The sequence below is a fragment of the Pan troglodytes genome, chromosome 11 (assembly GCF_028858775.2).
Source record: "Pan troglodytes isolate AG18354 chromosome 11, NHGRI_mPanTro3-v2.0_pri, whole genome shotgun sequence".
NCBI classification, from domain to species: Eukaryota; Metazoa; Chordata; class Mammalia; order Primates; family Hominidae; genus Pan; species Pan troglodytes.
This window is the reverse complement of record NC_072409.2, coordinates 601,044-618,137: the sequence shown is the minus strand read 5'-3', so window position 1 is coordinate 618,137 and position 17,094 is coordinate 601,044. Positions and strand designations below refer to the sequence as shown.

General features: G+C 53.7%; 1 protein-coding gene across 50 annotated transcripts in view; it reads left to right on the top strand.

Moving 5' to 3' along the window:
- EHMT1 (euchromatic histone lysine methyltransferase 1) overlaps positions 1-17,094 on the top strand; it is a 224,606-nt gene that overhangs the window by 197,069 nt on the left and 10,443 nt on the right. For 46 of the 50 annotated variants that reach the window (XM_063788053.1, XM_054659312.2, XM_063788075.1 and 43 more), the window contains 7 exons: positions 3,263-3,417; positions 4,745-4,912; positions 5,125-5,269; positions 6,157-6,234; positions 7,634-7,749; positions 9,119-9,205; positions 9,740-9,818. In XM_063788053.1, the coding sequence (XP_063644123.1) occupies positions 3,263-3,417; positions 4,745-4,912; positions 5,125-5,269; positions 6,157-6,234; positions 7,634-7,749; positions 9,119-9,205; positions 9,740-9,818 (828 nt within the window). Of the gene's footprint in view, positions 1-3,262; positions 3,418-4,744; positions 4,913-5,124; positions 5,270-6,156; positions 7,489-7,633; positions 7,750-9,118; positions 9,206-9,739; positions 9,819-17,094 lie in introns of all 50 variants that reach the window. The other 4 variants (XR_010148800.1, XR_010148798.1, XR_010148801.1 and 1 more) reach the window with 2 other exon arrangements.

The window sequence follows — 17,094 nt, the reverse complement described above, 5'->3', positions numbered from 1 at the left end:
AGATCATGTTGGATTTTGCTTTTCAGGTTTGTTAGGTGGGTCTGGAGCCACTGAGGCAGGTCCGTCCATTGTCCTCCAGCCCACAGCCTGTAGATGGAGAGTGTGGCCTGCCTGGCTGTGGGGAAAGGCCCCGGCTTTGAGTGCACATTCGCAACAGGCTTGTGGCCGCTAGTGTCCTGCCGGATGACCCACTTCCTGCCGGAAGTGCACAGATCTCTGGAACCTCTCTTGGAGCTCTGTTTTCTGTCTGAGCATCCGGGGGCCCTGCCTGGCTAACCCCTGCGTCATGGTTGGAGCTCTGGTGGCAGTGAGCTGGGCAGCCGCGGGCTCCCTCACAGACTCGCCTCTCAGGGGCACGGTCCTTCCCTGCCTGGTGTCTGGTGTCTTGACAACCATGGTCATAGGTTTTGACTGTTTGGTTTTACTCTTCTGGTTCTTTTAGGTGGGAAGGTAAACCTGTTCTGGTCTGTATCACCCCATCGTTTCGGGAGTGCGGTTGCTCACCAGTTGTAGGCCAGGCTTGTCGTAACTCAGCCAACTTCAGAAAGGCTGGGCGTTTGAACAGTCCCAGGGTGGAAGGATCTTAGGTGAACTGGAAGCTCTCAAAAATGTAATTCTGGGGGGGGGGGGGGGGGCGTGGTGGCAGATCACTTGAGGTCAGGAGTTTGAGACCAGCCTGGGCAACATGGTGAAACCCCGACTCTACTAAAAATACAAAATGATTAGCTGGGCCTGGTAGCATGAGCCTGTTATCCCAGCTACTGGGGAGGCTAAGGCACGAGAATCGCTTGAACCCCAGAGGCAGAGGTTGCAGTGAACCGAGATCATGCCAACTGCATTCCAGCCTGGGTGACGGAGTGAGACTCCGCCTCTAAAAAAAAATAAAAAATGTAATTCTGGTTATAAAATCATAAATCATGCTGATAAAGGAAAAAGAAAAGAGGCCCCTAAGCAAGCAGCCTTTTGTTCAAGGAGCTCTCAAATGTATGGAGGAGGGAAGCCAGAAACAAAGAGCAGAGGGGTGGAAGAGCCCCAGAGCAGCAGAGGCTCTTCAGGAAATCCACTGAGGCCTACACACGGAGTTCGCTTTTAGTTTTCTCTTTTAGAAGTCAAGGGAACAGTGAAGCCCATGCCGGGGGCTGGCCGTTTGTGGATGAAGATACTGGAGACCAGGCCACTCGGTTTCTGTTCTGCTTTTTTCTTCGCCTTCACTGAGCTGGAAGGGTTGACGGTGCTGCACGGTGTGGAGTTGGGAGGGGGACTGCGTGAGAGCACAAGGGTGTCTCAGAAGAGCCCGCGTCCTTCTCTCTTGGGGGTGACCCTGCCAACCTGCAGAGCCAGTCCCTGGGATGTGGCGGCAGCCCTGCGCCCTCGGAGGGAGGCGGGGCAGAGCTCAAATGGAAGCAGAGCTTGCGGGGTGGAGACCGCACCCCTGCAGGGGTCTGCCTTGGGCCCCGAGCCTCCTCAGCCGCCGCAGCAAAGCGGTCAGTCAGGCGGGGCTTGGTTCATGGCATCTGGGAAGATCGCTGACCATTCCCGAGGGGAAGGAGGCTGCAGCCGGCGCTCCCAGACACCAGCAGAGCAGAACACACTTCAGGAACGTGAAACGCTCACGTGCTTTTAATCCAGCAATCCTGCCTCTGAGGATGCATCCTTGAGAAATAATGTAGAAAATGAAAAGCACTAAAATATTTGCTGGCATTGTATTCCAGAAATATACCAATAGACATAAACCAAGTGTTCAGTAAAGGAAAGGTCCGGAAGCTGAGTGACTATGGGTGATGGGTCCGGAGGTGGTTCCGATGCCGCCCCGTGTGGACTGTGGGTGATGGGTCCGGAGGCTGTTCCGATGCCGCCCCGTGTGGACCGTCGGTGATGGGTCCGGAGGCGGTTCCGATGCCGCCCTGTGTGGACCGTGGGTGATGGGTCCAGAGGCGGTTCCGATGCCGCCCCGTGTGGACCGTGGGTGATGGGTCCAGAGGCGGTTCCGATGCCGCCCCTCGTGGACTGTGGGTGATGGGTCCGGAGGCGGTTCCGATGCCGCCCTGTGTGGATCGAGGGTGATGGGTCCGGAGGCGGTTCCGATGCCGCCCTGCGTGAAAGGCGCTCCTCGCACGGCGCCAACTGGAGGAGGCCTCAGTACCTGGGAGCCTCTGGTGATGACGAAGGGTCAGGGACAGATGGGCATCAGGCGTAGGAAACAGCGTGGGCGTGTTCCTCATTCCGTTTATCGCTGTTTTATCCCTGGGGCGATAGAGTTAGGGATACTTCATTGTTCTGATTTATATTCTTGGCTGCCTGGCAGAGTTGAACATTTTCTTATGTTTACCGTTCATCTTTTTCTTACCTACGTTTTTTATTTTTTCTCCTTTGCACATATTTTTTCAGAATTACAGTGTTCTAATTTACTGTGTGATTATAAATCATCTATATTTTACATGTGGCACAAGTATTTCTCCAAATTTTGTTTTATTTCAAAGAGGCCTTTTTAAAAGTAAAATTTTTTGTTTTTTTTTTTGAGACAGAGTTTCGCTCTTGTTGCCTAGGCTGGAGTGCAGTGGCACGATCTCGGCTCACTGTAACCCTCTGCCTCCCGGGTTCAAGCAATTCTCCTGCCTCAGCCTCGCAAGTAGCTGGGATTACAGGCACCCACCACCACGCCCGGCTCGTTTTTTGTATTTTTAGTAGAAACGGGGTTTCACCATGTTGGCCAGGCTGGTCTCGAACTCCTGACCTCAGGTGATCTACCTGCCTTTGCCTCCCAAAATGCTGGGATTACAGGCGTGAGCCACCATGCCTGGCCCAAAATTTTAATTTAATCAAATTTGCACGTCTTTTTTCAAATCTTTCAAAAGCATTATCCTATCCTATGACTATACCCCTGTTTGGAAATGAATATAATTTTTAAAAATACATGAAAGAAAAGTGCCTCCAAGTGTTAATATGTTGAGTGTAGGTTGATATAATTCTGGATGACCTTTTCCCTATTTTTATTCTTTACTGTGATTATGCTACTTTTATAATTATGTTATTTTTACAACGAAACAAACAAAACACGAAACGAAGTGCCTTCCAGAGTTCAGATGGGTGCTAGGTTCCCATCCGGTGACCTGTGGCACCCTTTCCACCTGGCCCTGCTCGGGACGGCCACGCACGCTCCAGAGCCTCTCCCCGGGCACACGGGCTGCAGCTGCTGTGGCCCAGCCCCAGCACTGTGAGCCAGCAGGAAGCCTGCACTGAGCTCTGGCTTGTGTCTGTTCAGGAGGAGAACATTTGCCTGCACTGGGCGGCGTTCTCCGGCTGCGTGGACATAGCCGAGATCCTGCTGGCTGCCAAGTGTGACCTCCACGCCGTGAACATCCACGGAGACTCACCACTGCACATTGCCGCCCGGGAGAACCGCTACGACTGTGTCGTGTGAGTGCAGTGCTTCCCCCAGCGCGGGCTGGCGCTGACCTGACCTGGGCGCCCAGAGAGACTGCTTGACAGTCTTGTGTTCACACTTGGGGCGTGAGTGGACACAGGCCCTCTGTTCCTTTGTGTGGAAGTCCATCCTTGGTGTTCCACGCGCAGAGAAGTGTCTTTCCCAGTCCACGTTTGAGATCAGCTGTGGTTTATTTCTGGGTTAGGGAGGATTGTCATGAAAAAATTCCCAAGTTGGAGTCTCAGACCTGATACTCCTCACATGGCTGAGGGGCAGCATGGGAACAGCCCTGCTCCCAGCAGGTACCTGCCAGCTCAGAGTCCCCGAGAGGCTCAGGGTGCCTTCTGGGAGCAGTGCCACCCACAGCCAGGGCTGGAGATGCTGGGGGCTGTGGCACTCACCACTCAGGGCCCTTTTAAAACTTGAGACCTTCAGCCGGGTGGTGGTGGCTCACGCCTGTAATCCCAGCACTTTGGGAGGCTGAGGCAGGCAGATCACCTGAGGTCAGGAGTTTGAGACTGGCCTGGCCCACATGGTGAAACCCCATCTCTACTAAAATACAAAAGTTAGCCGGCCATGGTGGCACGTGCCTGTAACCCCAGCTACTCCCGAGGCTGAGGCAGGCGCATCGCTTGAACCCGGGAGGCAAGAGATTGCAGTGAGTGGAGATTGCGACGCTACACTCCAACCTGGGCGACAGAGTGAGATTCTGTCTCAAAAACCCAAAAAACAAAAAAGCTTGAGACCTTGATCCCATAAAGTCATCCACACTCAGGTTGTTGTTGGTGGCCTGGGATGGAGTGACTCCCTGGCCCCTACACATGGGGCTGTGCCCTCCCACATGTGGATCTCACGGTGGCTCAGCCAGGTTGGTCATCTGGTTGTGTGAAGCCCAGCTCCACGTACGGTGACTGCAGTCTGGATGCAGTGAGCAGGAGTGGAACTGAGGACTGCTCACGCTGTGCGTGGCCCAAGCTTGGCCTCTCTCCCTCCTTGCTTCCCTTCTTATCCTTGAGGGTAAATTTGAATGAAAAATCCAAGAAAAATCAAATGCCGCCCTGGATTTTACACACTCTTCCTGCTAAGAAAACAGCCTGCTGACTTTGACAGTGAATGTGGGAGAGGAGGAAGGGAATCATGTTCCTGGGTGAGCTAAAGCCCGTCTTTGCAGAGTCATTGCTGAGCAGACTTGTTCAAGTTATCTCACAGTGAATAGTGTTCCCTTTATTGTTAGTGATGACGGTCATTTTATAAATCTCATCTGTGTCATCTTTTCAAGTCAGCTTTAAATGTTTTGTGGCCTTACATTTTCCCTTTTAGCCTCTTTCTTTCTCGGGATTCAGATGTCACCTTAAAGAACAAGGAAGGAGAGACGCCCCTGCAGTGTGCGAGCCTCAACTCTCAGGTGTGGAGCGCTCTGCAGATGAGCAAGGCTCTGCAGGACTCGGCCCCCGACAGGCCCAGCCCCGTGGAGAGGATAGTGAGCAGGTGAGCCCAGCCCCAGGACGGCTTTGTGGCAAATCAGCGGTCAGCAGGGCTTTGGGAACTTGTGGTGAAAGCTGCTCCTGAAGCCGAAACATCCCCAGGCTGCAGTCCAAATTGTCCGGGCCAGGTGTTTGCCAGCCACCCCACTGCACGCTGTGCCACCCCCTGGGCAGAGCACGTCAGCCACCAGGTGACACCTGTCCTTTCCATGGCAGGGACATCGCTCGAGGCTACGAGCGCATCCCCATCCCCTGTGTCAACGCCGTGGACAGCGAGCCATGCCCCAGCAACTACAAGTACGTCTCTCAGAACTGCGTGACGTCCCCCATGAACATCGACAGAAATATCACTCATCTGCAGGTGAGTGACGGCAGATGAAGGGCTGACTCAGGCCAGGACATGGGACAGGCAGAAGCTTCTTGAGCCTGGGGTCCTGGGTTCTCACCACTCAGAGCAGGAGGGCTCACAGGGGGCTTCCCAGGAAGACCTCATTCTCTTTGTAGTTGCCTCCCGTGAAAGAGCTGGAAGGCAGATAAAGGTTCTGTCAGGCCCAGCCCTGGGCCCTCTCATTGCTCTTCCAAGGCTTCTTACCGACCCAAAGCAGTGGCAGGCATCTTTGTGCCTTTTTTGTAACCTCACACTCGGGGGCCCCGGTGCGGCCTCGTGCTGGGGGCACAGGCGAGAGGAGCCCTTGCGAGGCCTGCAGGACGACCTGGATCCCTGCACCTCCCAGCCCCCGGAGAGATGGGTCCAGCACATGCCAGCTTTCCCAGCCTCCGAGTGCACGCAGCCTGGTGCCCTCACCGCTTGCGCCTTCTTGAGCACTTTTCTTGTGGCTCTGCTTGTGGGCAGCTCCCTCCTCTTCCCAGGCCGGGCACTGCCCAGGGCCCCCCCACCCCCACAAGGTGTGTCAGGCTCTGTGTCCTTGCCTTTCCCATCGAGCATCTGGCCACAAATGCAGCCGCCGCCCAGCCCTTCACCCACCCCACGTCACCCGCTGCCGCGTCGCTGCCCTGCCTGCCCCCTGTCCCTCTGTCAGGGTCCTCAGCCAGAGCTCCCTCCCACAGGCACTCGACATGTTTCTGCCCGCACAGCCTTCTCCCTAAGAGGCCACACACTCACGTGGTGCCTTTGAGAAGCACTTACCAGAATCAGGGTTAACAGAACTGGAAGACGTAGTTGTGACTGGGAGGGGAAACGGAAGGCCTGTGCCTGCACGTCTGACCCCCCGGCGCCTCTCTCCTCAGTACTGCGTGTGCATCGACGACTGCTCCTCCAGCAACTGCATGTGCGGCCAGCTCAGCATGCGCTGCTGGTACGACAAGGTGAGGGCGGCCTCGTGTGCGTGGGCTCAGGTGGTAAGTGCCGCTGGTCCGGGCCTGCAAACACAGTGCAGGCATCTGGGACCCCAGCGCTGTCGTGGCAGCGTCGGGAAGGAGTTGGAGGTGAGCTGGGTGTGACAGGCAGGGGAGGCACAGCGGGCACCAGCACCCGAGTCGGGGTCGCGAGCCGAGGACGTGGCTGCGGAGTCCCTGGGGCTGGGGTCTGCATCCTTCGTGGCTGCCTGGATGGTGGCGGGGGTGGGCAGCGTCAGCCTGGCTTGGCCCCAGGAGGAGGTGCTGCTTGTGTTGTGTGTATCTGGTAAGCTGTGCCTTGTGCTTGCTGAGTGTGAGGGGTGTGAAGAGGGAGGGTGCTGCCGGGCTGGGTACAGGGAGCATCAGTGTGGGCGCTGGGCTTGAGGAGACACAGGATTGGAAGTTTCTGGTGGGTGCTGGTCCTCGGAGGAGCCCAGGTTGGAGGCTGCTGAGGAGGAGATGGGAGTGGGGAGTAGCCCTGGCTAGCAGGGGTGCAATTCAGGGGAGGGATGTCTAAGCAGAGGCGGAGAGTTCCTGGTCTCCCAAGTTCAGAGGTCACGGTGGGGGCGGAAGCCAGCATGGCCTGGGTAAAGAGACGCGAGCAGGGAGAGGCAGCAGGCGTCCCCTCTTGGAAGCAGACTTTGGAGGAGAGTGGACATGGAGGGTCAAGTGTTTACCCATCTGAATTAGAGGCCCCAATGGGAAAAGGATTCGTGCCAGTGAGGGCTATGGAGATGGCAGGCTCAGAAAGCCACCAAGCTCATGTCCGAGTGGTGTCTTTTCAGGTGGACAGTCTTGCTGAGGGGGCGCAGGAAGGAATGTTCTGAGGAGCGCCCTAATTGTTCAGAGCAGCCCCTGAAGCCGTCAAGCCAGAGTGTGCCTGGGCAGCCCTGGGCCCCGCGCCTCAGCTCACACAGCCCTGGGGGAGAATCTGCACCCAGTGCTGCTGTACCTGGCCTGGCTTCAGGGGGGTAGAAAGGGGAGCAGAGGGCTGGGTCCCTCCACAGTTGAGGATTTGCAAGGCAAGGAGGCCAGGAGTGCAGGAGGGTGCAGGAGGCCCCAACCAGCTGAAGGAAGCAGAGCAACCCAGGAGCTGGCAGCCTTGGCGAGGCTGGAGAAGCCCAGGCTGGGCCTAGGGGAGCGCTCCAGGGGGTCTCCACAACCTGTGTGGGCATCTGGGTGGAGGCTTCTCATCCAAACCGTACACATGGAGTTTTTCCCTAGGTGGGTGTTCAAGTTTGGCCAGAAACCATCGTTTTTATGTCCGTTTAAGCCACACTCACTGGGCACTTAGTAGAAATGGGTTGATGTCAGTTCAATTAAAGAGTGAGTGACCTCTGCTGGGCCCTTGCTGCTCATCTGTCCACAGGATGGCCGGCTCCTGCCAGAGTTCAACATGGCGGAGCCTCCCTTGATCTTCGAATGCAACCACGCGTGCTCCTGCTGGAGGAACTGCCGAAATCGCGTCGTACAGAATGGTCTCAGGTGAGAGGCAGCTTCCTGCCGGAGCCCCACATTCTGCTCGTATTAGCACGTATTAGCACGGAGGTCACCCCGACAGACAAGAACTTAACGTGTTTGGATGCACGCACATGTGTGTTTGCAGATAGAGCCGACAAGTTACCTGAGCCCTTTATCCTCTAGAAATGTCACTTGTGCCATAAATCACGAGTCATGCTTCCCCCAGCACAGACTTCGGCATGAGAGAAGGAGCAGGTTGTTGGGTCAGTCCAGCTAAAAGCAGAGGAACGGACTTGGCCTAAGAATTACCTTTGTTACCGAGTTCATGCGAACATTCTTCAACAGGTTAGGGCTGTCGTGGTTCTATTTTAATACTCCAGTCATTTTCTAAATATTCTCTGTTCTCTGGGCTTCCCTAACAGTGAGGTGATGTCCCAACGCTTCTCAGGCTGCGTGGACTCCTTGTTCCTGGGTTGCTCAGGACGCTCATGGAGTAAGGCTTGCCCAGCGCCCTTCCCCAGCTGGGCTTGGTCCCCTGACCGCCCAGCAGCTGCGTCTCCTTTCCCTGGATTCTGGTCTTGAGCATTTCCTCCACAAATGTGCCTGAGATTGGAGAAGTCAAAGCTCCTCTGAGTCATAAGGGAAAGTTATGCACACTTAAATTTAGCTGAACACTCATTTTTGTAGTATTGACTTTTTTGTGACCTCGATAAACTTGGTTCATGCTGGAAGGCAGTCTCTGTCCTTGATATGGTAGAAAGGCCTGGTGGTGAGGACCCACGCCAGACAGACGCGAGGCAGACATGGGACACATGCCAGATAGGCAGACGCGAGGCACGTGGTTCTGAGGGCTCCTCAGAGGCCCACATGCTAGGCCCGCCCAGCCGCCCTCCTCCAGATCTACCCGGCCACCCTCCCCCAGGCCTGCCCAACCACCTTCCCCCAGCCCTGAGAAACCCTTGACCGCCACCTCCCCCTGCCACCCTCCCCCAGCCCTGAGGGGCCTGTGGGCTCCTTGTCGGTAGCAGGCTGGGCTGCAGGTGTCACCACAGCCTGGTCCAGCTATAGGCTTCTCTAGTATTAGCACCTCTGCCCCTCACAGTGCCTAGTGGCCCAGGCCCAGCTCTGTCCCCATGTTACAGGTGGGGACATCGAGCCACGGCCAGGACCAGTGACTTGCCGAGGTTGTGGGCTGGGGTGTTCCTGGCTGATTCCCGGGTTCTTGGCTCCCTGAGAGTGCGAGATGCTGTGTCTGCGAGGTTCCTGCAGCATCGAACGCTTCGGATACAGAACCAGTTTTCTTCCTCATTTCAGTGACAGCTGGCTTTTGCTGTCCATTGTGGCAACAGGCTGAGGCTGTGGCCTGGGTCCACCACTACTCTCTATTTTTCAGGGCAAGGCTGCAGCTCTACCGGACGCGGGACATGGGCTGGGGCGTGCGGTCCCTGCAGGACATCCCACTAGGCACCTTTGTCTGCGAGTGAGTGAGTCCCTGGGTCACCCCAAGCCTGGTGTCATTTCTGGGACGGAGGCCCATCTGTGTCTGTACTTCAGGAAGCCCCTCTGGGAGCAGGCACATCCCTGGCGTACAGCAGTGTGGGGTGGGGGCCACAGAGACCCTGGCCCCGAGAACCAAGCTCGTGCTGTCCTCAGTCCTCTTGCTGCTGCCCATAACCAGCTCAGGAGTGCATTTAAGAAGGCGTGGTCCAGTTAGGAAGGCGTGGTCCAGTTAGGAAGGCGTGGTCCAGCATGGGCAGTCACCTCTAGGGGAGGACCATTCTGGGTTCTCAGGTACCAGACCGCAGATGCAGAGCTTTCGGTGTCGTCATCATCATCCTCCGGAACCTCAGCTGAAAGCCCAGTTGAACCCTGGGCACACGTCTCTAAACGTGTTCCCTGCATGTTCTTCTGGTGTGCCCCGCTCTTTCCCTGTGGTTGCGGAGTCTGGGCTGTGCTTGTCTGTGGGCAGTGCTCGCTGCCTTCCAGGGCCTCACCTGCACCTCACCCTCTGCAGGTATGTTGGGGAGCTGATTTCAGACTCAGAAGCCGACGTTCGAGAGGAAGATTCTTACCTCTTTGATCTCGACAATAAGGTAATGTGTTTTGTGGGGTTGGGGCCACGCAGAACTTGTGAACTGTAAAACCTGAATGTGTTTGTCCCAGTAGGGCCGGGATTCAGATGAGGGCTCTTACTGTTGACAAGAGTGGGCTTGCTATAGACCTGCTGAGCGCCGCATTTGCAGCTGGCCTTGGTTCTGTGCCCAGCATGGATGGAGGGAGGGACCTCTGACTTGGGAGGTCCCTGAGCCTGTGCAGCCAACTGCCCCCTTCTTGTGAGAGTGGGCCTGAGACCCACCACTCCAATCCTCCAAACCCCAACTGAGAATCTTGGGTTGGGGCTTGGCAACCCCTGAGACTGCACAGAGGTGAAGGAGGGGCGCCGTGTACCGAGACAGCAGAGAGGCTAATTGAGGGGCGCCGTGTACCGAGACAGCAGAGAGGCTAACTGAGGGGTGCCGTGTACTGAGACTGTAGAGAGGCTGAGGGGGGGCGCCGTGTACCGAGACTGTAGAGAGGCTGATTGAGGGGCACCGTGTACCGAGACTGTAGAGAGGCTGATTGAGGGGCACCGTGTACCGAGACTGTAGAGAGGCTGATTGAGGGGCACCGTGTACCGAGACTGCAGAGAGGCTAATTGAGGGGCGCCGTGTACCGAGACTGCAGAGAGGCTGAGGGGGGGGCACCGTGTACCGAGACTGTAGAGAGGCTGATTGAGGGGCACCGTGTACCGAGACAGCAGAGAGGCTAACTGAGGGGCGCCGTGTACTGAGACTGTAGAGAGGCTGAGGGGGGGCGCCGTGTACCGAGACTGCAGAGAGGCTGATTGAGGGGCACCGTGTACCGAGACTGTAGAGAGGCTGATTGAGGGGCACCGTGTACCGAGACTGTAGAGAGGCTGATTGAGGGGCACCGTGTACCGAGACTGCAGAGAGGCTAATTGAGGGGCGCCGTGTACCGAGACTGCAGAGAGGCTGAGGGGGGGGCACCGTGTACCGAGACTGTAGAGAGGCTGATTGAGGGGCACCGTGTACCGAGACTGCAGAGAGGCTGAGGGGGGGGCGCCGTGTACCGAGACTGTAGAGAGGCTGATTGAGGGGCACCGTGTACCGAGACTGCAGAGAGGCTGAGGGGGGGGCGCCGTGTACCGAGACTGCAGAAAGGCTGAGGGGGGGGCGCCGTGTACTGAGACTGTAGAGAGGCTGATTGAGGGGCGCCGTGTACCGAGACTGTAGAGAGGCTGATTGAGGGGCACCGTGTACCGAGACTGTAGAGAGGCTGATTGAGGGGCGCCATGTACCGAGACTGCAGAGAGGCTGAGGAGGGGCTGTGTGTTCACAGTGACTGAGTGAAGCAGCAGTGAGCCTCCTGTCGTGTGCACAGAAATGCCAACAGACACGTCCCTTGTGTCCCCAGCCCACCCAATCCCCACTGCCCAGGCGCTAGAATCTTGTGTGGGAGAGAGCAGGGGCCACTCCAGGAGCCTGGTTTTGGGAGCTTTCTGAGGCTAGGGCAGTGGTGATTGACCCATCCCAGCCCTCATGTTCCCTTTACTGTAGCTTCGTTCCCATCATTGCTCTGGAATTCATCCATTGTCTATTTTAAAACCTCTTGAAACTTGCAGTAACTCCAAGCCAGTGGGGAAATAAAGGTTTTTCTCATCTCAAGCAGCAGCCACCAGACCACGGAATAAATCTTATACCTGGAGAATAGGGCACCAGGCAGCCGTCTTCATAGCAGTGGCCTCTATGGACTGCCAACCTCAACCCCAGGCTCCGTCCCTGCAGCCACCTTCTAAGAAGTGACTGTTGGTGAAATGACTTGTGTTTCATAGAAGAGAAGCTGGGCTCTGGAAGGTCACAGTGTACAGGCATCTCCCTGTGCAGTGGGGCTGAGCCCTCAAGGGACGGCAGCCTCCATGTGTGCATGCCGTGTGCAGAGTTGTGAGGCTCCTCTGCTGCGAACTGCCCATTCCAGCCTTGCTGTGGAACGACTCGCCTTCTGTGGGCTGGTGACACATATCCTCACAAAGGCTGTGTTGTCACTCGTGTGTGCCACAGATGTCGCCTTCTCTCTGTGACTTTTTCATTTCCTAATGATGTCTAGGAGTGAACAGAAGTTCTTTTTTTTATTCTAGTTCAGTTTATCAGTCTTTTTCTAAATACTGGGTTTTCGTAATGTCTTAGTGATATTTTTTTGAAAACTTGAGTATTTCCCAGAAACGGTCATGTTTGCTTTCACGTGGCTTCCGTGTGTAGGTTGACAGCCGTTCTGTGTGTGGTATAAGATCAGACTCAAGGTTTTTTTTTTCCCCATCTTGTTACCTGGCTGACTCAGCACTGCTTGTGGAGAAGACTGTCTTTTCCCCAGTCAGCAGTGTGGCTCTTGTCATAGCTCAGTGTCCTCGTCCTATCAATCAGTCTGCTGACTGTTCTTGCTGTGTTACCTTAATTATTTTAATTACTGTAGTTTACATCTTCTCACCTTAGAGGTTTGTTTTGTTTTGTTTTGAGACGGAGTCTCGCTCTGTCACCCAGGCTGGAGTGCAGTGGCGCGATCTCAGGTCACTGCAAGCTCCGCCTCCCAGGTTCACGCCATTCTCCTGTCTCAGCCTCCCGAGTAGCTGGGACTGCAGGTGCCCAGCACCACACCCGGCTAACTTTTTGTATTTTTAGTAGAGACAGGGTTTCACCATGTTAGCGGGATGGTCTTGATCTCCTGACATCGTAATCTGCCTGCCTTGGCCTCCCAAAGTGCTGGGATTACAGGCGTGAGCCACTGTGCCTGGCTGCGCCCAGCTAAGTTTTGTAGTTTTAGTAGAGGTGGGGTTTCACCATCTTGGCCAGGATGGTCTCGATCTCCTGACCTCATGATCCACCTGCCTCGGCCTCCCAAAGTGCTGGGATTACAGGCATGAGCCACTGCGCCCGGCCTTTTTTTCTTTTCTTTTTTTTTTTTAAGAGACCAGGTCTTGCTGTGTTGCCCAGGCTGGAGTGCAGTGGCATAATCATAGCTCACTGCAGCCTTGAACTCCTGGGCTTAAGTGATCTTCCTGCCTTGACCTCCCAAGTAGGTAGGACTACAAGTGTGCACTACAATGCCCGGCTAATTATTTTATTTTATTTTTATAGAGATGGAATCTCACTGTGTTGCCCAGGCTCGTCTCAAATTCCTAGCCTCAGGCAATCCTCCCACCTTGGCTTCCCAAAGCACTGGGATTGCAGGAGTGAGCCACTGTGCCCAGCTTCACCATAGAGTTTGTGTCTTGTTCTTTTTGGTCTTCATGTAAGTTCTGAAGTCAGCTTAACAAGTTCTACAGAAGCTCCTGTAGGGATTTGATTGGGATTGTATTAGACCTGTCAGTCAGGTTAGGGAAAAATGAGGCATTTACTACCTTGTTTACTAGTTCATGAACATGGTATATCTATTCATTTGTTAGATCTTTCTTAATTACCCCCAGTAATATTTTATGGTTTTCTGTGGTGTGGTCTTGTATATGTTTTGTTGGATTTTTTTAAATCAAATAGGTTTTTGAGATTTTTGTCTCTTGGATCAACTTTATTGCAATTAATTTAAATACAGTAAAACAAACTACTTTCAAGTATATGGTTTTAGTTTTTACAAATGTACATCCCAGTGTAATCAATGCCACAGTCAAGATATGGAGCATTTCTGTCACCCCCAAATCCCCTGTGAGCCCTTAGTCCCTCCTTCTCCCCTGCCCATCCTGGTGGGTGAGTTCCACCTGCATTCACATTTTCTATAAACGGAATCCTGTGTCCGGCTTTGCATGTTTTGTCATTTGCCCACGTGGCTACACGTGTCAGTGGTTTGTTCCTTTCTGTTGTTGGACGGTGACCCACCTGGCCTCCCTGCTGGTTTATGCCTGCTTGCCTGTGGGTGGGCCTCCGTCCTTTCCAGTTCTGCCATCACGAGGAAACCTGCTGTGACTCCCATAGACTTGTTTTTAATGGACATGAATTTTTATTTCTCGAGTAAATGGGGGTGGAGTTACTGGCTCATATGATGGGGTACCTTTAACTTTAAAAGAAACCGCTAGTTTTCCAAAGTGGTTATAGCACTTCCGTTCCCACCTCAGTGAGTGAGAGCTCCAAACACTGTGACTTAGATTTGCTGTCCTGATGCTTGATGAAGAGCCTCTTTTCATATGTGTGTTGCCATCCTTTTACTTCTTTTGTGAAGTAATTTTTAAAATTTGCCAGTTTGGGCTGGGCACAGTGGCTCACGCCTGTAATCCCAGCACTTTGGAAGGCCGAGGCGGGCGGATCATGAGGTCAGTAGTTCGAGACCAGCCTGACCAACATGGTGAAACCCCGTCTCTACTAAAAATACAAAAATTAGCTGGGCATGGTGGTGCATGCCTGTAATCCCAGTTACTCGGGAGGCTGAGGCAGGAGACTTGCTTGAACTTGGGAGGTGGAGGTTGCAGTGAGCCAAGATCATGCCATTGCACTGTAGGCCTGGGCAACAAGAGCAAAACTCCATCTCGGAAAAAAAAAAAAAAAAGCCTGTTTTTTGTTGTTGTTGTTTGTTTGTTTGTTTATTGAGATGGAGTTTCGCTCTTGTCGCCCAGGCTGGAATGCAGTGGCACAATCTCGGCTCACTGCAACGTCTGCCTCCTGGGTTCAAGCGAGTCTCCTGCTTCAGCCTCCTGAGTAGCTGGGACTACAGGCGCCGGCCACCATGCCTGGCTAATTGTTTTTTTTTTTTTTTGAGACGGAGTCTCGCTCTGTCGCCCAGGCTGGAGTGCAGTGACGCAGTCTCGGCTCACTGCAAGCTCCGTCTCCTGGGTTCACGCCATTCTCCAGCCTCAGCCTCCTGAGTAGCTGGGACTACAGGCGCCCGCCACCACGCCCAGCTAATTTTTTGTATTTTTAGTAGAGACAGGGTTTCACTGTGTTAGCCAGGATGGTCTCGATCTCCTGACCTTGTGATCCGCCCACCTCGGCCTCCCAAAGTGCTGGGATTACAGGCGTGAGCCACCGCACCCGGCCAACGCCTGCGTAATTTTTTTTTTTTTTTTTTTGAAACGGAGTCTGGCTCTGTCGCCCAGGCTGGAGTGCAGTGACACAATCTCGGCTCACTGCAAGCTCCGCCTCCTGGATTCACGCCATTCTCCTGCCTCAGCCTCCCGAGTAGCTGGGACTACAGGCGCCCGCCACCACGCCCAGCTAATTTTTTGTATTTTTAGTAGAGACAGGGTTTCACCGTGTTAGCCAGGATGGTCTCGATCTCCTGACCTTGTGATCCACCCGCCTCGGCCTCCCAAAGTGCTGGGATTACAGGCGTGGTGAGCCACCGCACCCAGCCCAACGCCTGGCTAATTTTTATATTTTTAGTAGAGACGAGGTTTCGCCATGTTGGCCAGGCTGGTCTCGAACTCCTGACTGCAGGTGACCTACCCGCCTCAGCCTCCCAGAGTGCTGGGATTACAGGCGTGAGCCACTGTGCCTGGCCAATTTGCCTGTTTTTTAATTGGCTGCTTGTCTTCTTGAGTTGTAGGAGCTCTTTCCATCTTCTGACTCTGATGTACATATAAATATGTGTGTGATGTGAATATTTTCTTAGTCTGTGCCTTGCCTCCTCACTTTCTTAACAGTGTCTTTCAGGAAGCAGAATTTTAAAATTCTATTACTTTCCATGTCCTAAGAATTCCATGTCTATCCCAGGATTGTGAAGATTTTCTCCTTTTTTTAGAAGTCTTATGTAAAAATGCAAGTTAAGGCCGGACACACTGGCACGCTCCTGTAATCCCAGCACTTCGAGAGGCCGAGACGGAGTTTGAAGCTGCAGTGAGCTGTGATCGAGCCACTGCGCTCCAGCCTGGCCTGTCTCTCAAAAATGTGGGTTTGAAGTAAGGATTGAGGTTCACTTGTGTCCATGTGGACAGTTAATCCAGCACCACTAGTTCTGCTTATACCAGCTGATGGAGATCTACGTCTGGACCATGTTTTGTTCCTTTGATCTATTTGCTGATCCTCAAACAATGCCACATTCTCTTGACTGATAGTAAAGCTTGGAGCCAGGTAGTGTTAGGTCCTTATACTCCTCATACTCGGTTTTTTTTTCAAAACTGTTTCGCTCCTCCATGTCCTTTGCATTTCCATAGGCAGTTGAGAGCCCGGGCGTCAGTACAGGCCAAGGCTGCTGGAATTTTTGCTGAGACTGCACTAAATCTGCTGGCCATTATCGCATTGAGCCTTCTGACCCTGTGTCTGTAGGTGGCCCAGCTCTCTTTGAGTTTGATATTGAGTTTCTCTCAGCAGAGCCTTGTAGCTTTTAGTATGTAGATCTTACACTGTGTTTTGTTAAATGTATTCCTAAGCACATCATACTTTTCATATATTATAAACAATATTGTTTTTAAATTTCATTTTCCAGTTGTTTGTTGGAAATAATGTGGAAATACTTGATTTTTTTGTGCATTGACCTTGTTAAATGTATTTATGAATTCTAGTAACTTTTTGCACTATTAGGCTTGTCTGCACATGTGGTCATGTCATGTGTGAGTAAAGACAGTTTTTCTTCTCGCGTTCTGATCCGTGCAGCTTTGTTTTCTGGAAGGTCGGGCATAATGCTTGTTCTCTTCCCGGCACTGGGGGAAGCGGTGTCCTTACCCTGTCTAATGTTAGCTTCAGGCCTTGTGTAAATGCTCCCTGGGTTGTCAGAATTCACTTCCTTGGCTGCAGGATGAGGCCTCTGCTTCCTTGCTGGCTGGCAACCAGGGGTGCTCTGAGCTCCTAGAGGCAGCTCTCTTCTTGAAGGCCAGCAGGAGAATGTCGGGGCTTTGCCACGCTGCCTTCCTCACATTCTGTGGGCCAGAAGCAAGTCACGCTCAAGGGGACGGGTTGATACAAGGGAGACTCTTGGGGCTGCCTTAGAATTCTACATGTGTGTGGGCCGACTCCCTCTCCTCACGGGCACCTGCCTTCCCCACTCCGAGCCACGGCCACGCTGACTTGCTTCCTGCAGTCCTGCCTTTTCCACAATATCATGTAAGTGGAATCGCATGCCATCTGGCCTTTGCCATTTCCTGGCTGGGTCATGTGTGAGTGACCTTCAACTGTATGAGAAACTGCCCAGAGGTGCCACCCTGGGCACCTCTGTTTGTGTCCTGTGGATTTGGCTGGGCCATCAGTCTTGGGTGGGAGGGCAAGTGCAGCACCAGCTGACCCATCACAGTCAGAAGCAGGAGCCCTTAGCATCTCAGAAACCCTGATGCTCTTGTATTTGAAGGAGGCATATTTTTCCTCTTGTTGCTTGATGTATAGAAATAGAGTAGGTTTTTAA